At 46.5% G+C, this 1,647-nt stretch overlaps 1 protein-coding gene across 1 annotated transcript; it reads left to right on the top strand.

The window, feature by feature from the left end:
• Window positions 1-489: 489 nt before the first annotated feature.
• On the top strand, window positions 490-1,041 carry LOC113836888 (keratin-associated protein 9-1-like). The gene has a single exon (XM_027427728.1). It carries the CDS (start codon window positions 490-492, stop codon window positions 1,039-1,041), a length of 552 nt encoding a protein of 183 aa, XP_027283529.1.
• Window positions 1,042-1,647: the final 606 nt, after the last annotated feature.

Below are 1,647 nucleotides of genomic sequence, written 5' to 3'. Positions count from 1 at the left end.
AGTAAACATGTCTGCTATAGTCTGGAATAAGCAGCAGTTCTGATGATTAGGTTTGGACGGAGGCAAGTACTGAATTGGACATTGTGAACACACCAGCATCATAGTCCTTCTCTCAAACACTTGCCAGACTGAACCAGCACAATATATGAACCAAAGAAAAAAGAATTGTCAACTCCTCATGTGCCCACAGAGCCATCACATGACCAGAAAATAATCAGAAAAGAAATGGTGTTGATGATTCCAAAAATATCCTCAAGGACTACCCACAATTAATTACTTTCAGCATAATTTTCAAAAGAATGTAATACTTAAAGAGCACTTCCTCCTGTGAGAATTTCCTTATGAACAACAGAAAACAAACAACAAGGAAAAGTCCTGCAAATTGGTCCCTTCATGGCATGCCCAGGGTATAAAAGCCCCAGGACTGACACAGTTGTCATAATCTCAGGAAGCCCTGTGAACAGAACCTCTCCCTCCACATCCAACACCATGACCAACTCCTGCTGCTCTCCTTGCTGCCAGCCTACCTGTTGCAGGACCACCTGCTGCAGGACCACCTGCTGGAGACCAAGCTGTGTGACCAGCTGCTGCCAGCCTTGCTGCCAGCCCAGCTGCTGTGGCTCCAGCTGCTGCCAGCCTTGCTGCCAAACCACCTGCTGTAGGACCTGCTTCCAGCCAAGCTGTGTGAGCAGCTGCTGCCGCACACCCTGCTGCCAGCCCTGCTGCTGTGTGTCCAGCTGTTGCCAGCCCTGCTGCCAGCCCAGCTGCTGCCAGCCCTGCTGCCAGCCCAGCTGCTGTGAGTCTAGCTGCTGCCAGCCCAGGTGCTGTATCTCTAGCTGTTGCCAGCCCTGCTGCCAGCCCTGCTGCAAGCCCTGTTGCAAGCCTTGCTGCAAGCCCTTCTGCCTTGACCTGTGCTGCCAGCCAGCTTGCTCTGGACCTGTGACCTGCACTAGGACTTGCTACCAGCCCACATGTGTCTGTGTGCCTGGCTGTCTGTCCCAAGGCTGTGGGTCCAGCTGCTGTGAGCCCTGTGGTTGTTGATGAAGCCACTACTGGAGTAGAATAATGAATTCTGAGACACCCCCCAGGGTTTTACTTTATGGCAAACTCTCTGCCTTTGTTCTGCCTATAGCACACACACCATTATTTAATTACCAGTCTTCCTTCTAACAGACCTGTGACCAGCACCCTGACTGCAATCTCACCCGTTAGTATCTTCATTCATCTGTCTGTCTTCTTCATCTGTTAAGATCTGGATTCATAGCTTTAGCATGGGCAGAAACCATTCCTTTAATAAGTTAAAAAGTTAACAAAATACACATACAATTCACAATTAGCTTATTGCATCTTTGCAATAATAAACACCCATCATTACACTTCAGTGTGTTCACAGTTTTTATGACTCATTTTGTGACTCACCATGACAATTTTGTATTGTCTCCCCAACTAAAGAGACACCACCCATTGCTATTCTAATAAAGTCTTTACTCTACCTCTGATATTATGTTTGATTCTTTTCTATTTGTTCTACATATTGTTTTCTGATCTAGTCATTTCATTCATTGCATTAGATTCAGTGCATTAATCAAAACTTCTTCACTGTGAATAAAATAAGTGAAAGAGCTTCAGGGGGGTTCAGTACATGAT

The sequence above is a fragment of the Cricetulus griseus genome, chromosome 7, assembly GCF_003668045.3.
Source record: "Cricetulus griseus strain 17A/GY chromosome 7, alternate assembly CriGri-PICRH-1.0, whole genome shotgun sequence".
NCBI classification, from domain to species: Eukaryota; Metazoa; Chordata; class Mammalia; order Rodentia; family Cricetidae; genus Cricetulus; species Cricetulus griseus.
Note: the sequence above shows the minus strand (reverse complement) of the source record. Positions and strands in the feature narration are given on the sequence as shown.

Excerpts from the sequence above, each read along its gene's own strand:
- LOC113836888 (XM_027427728.1), top strand. The coding sequence starts at position 490 with ATGACCAACTCCTGCTGCTCTCCTTGCTGCCAGCCTACCTGTTGCAGG.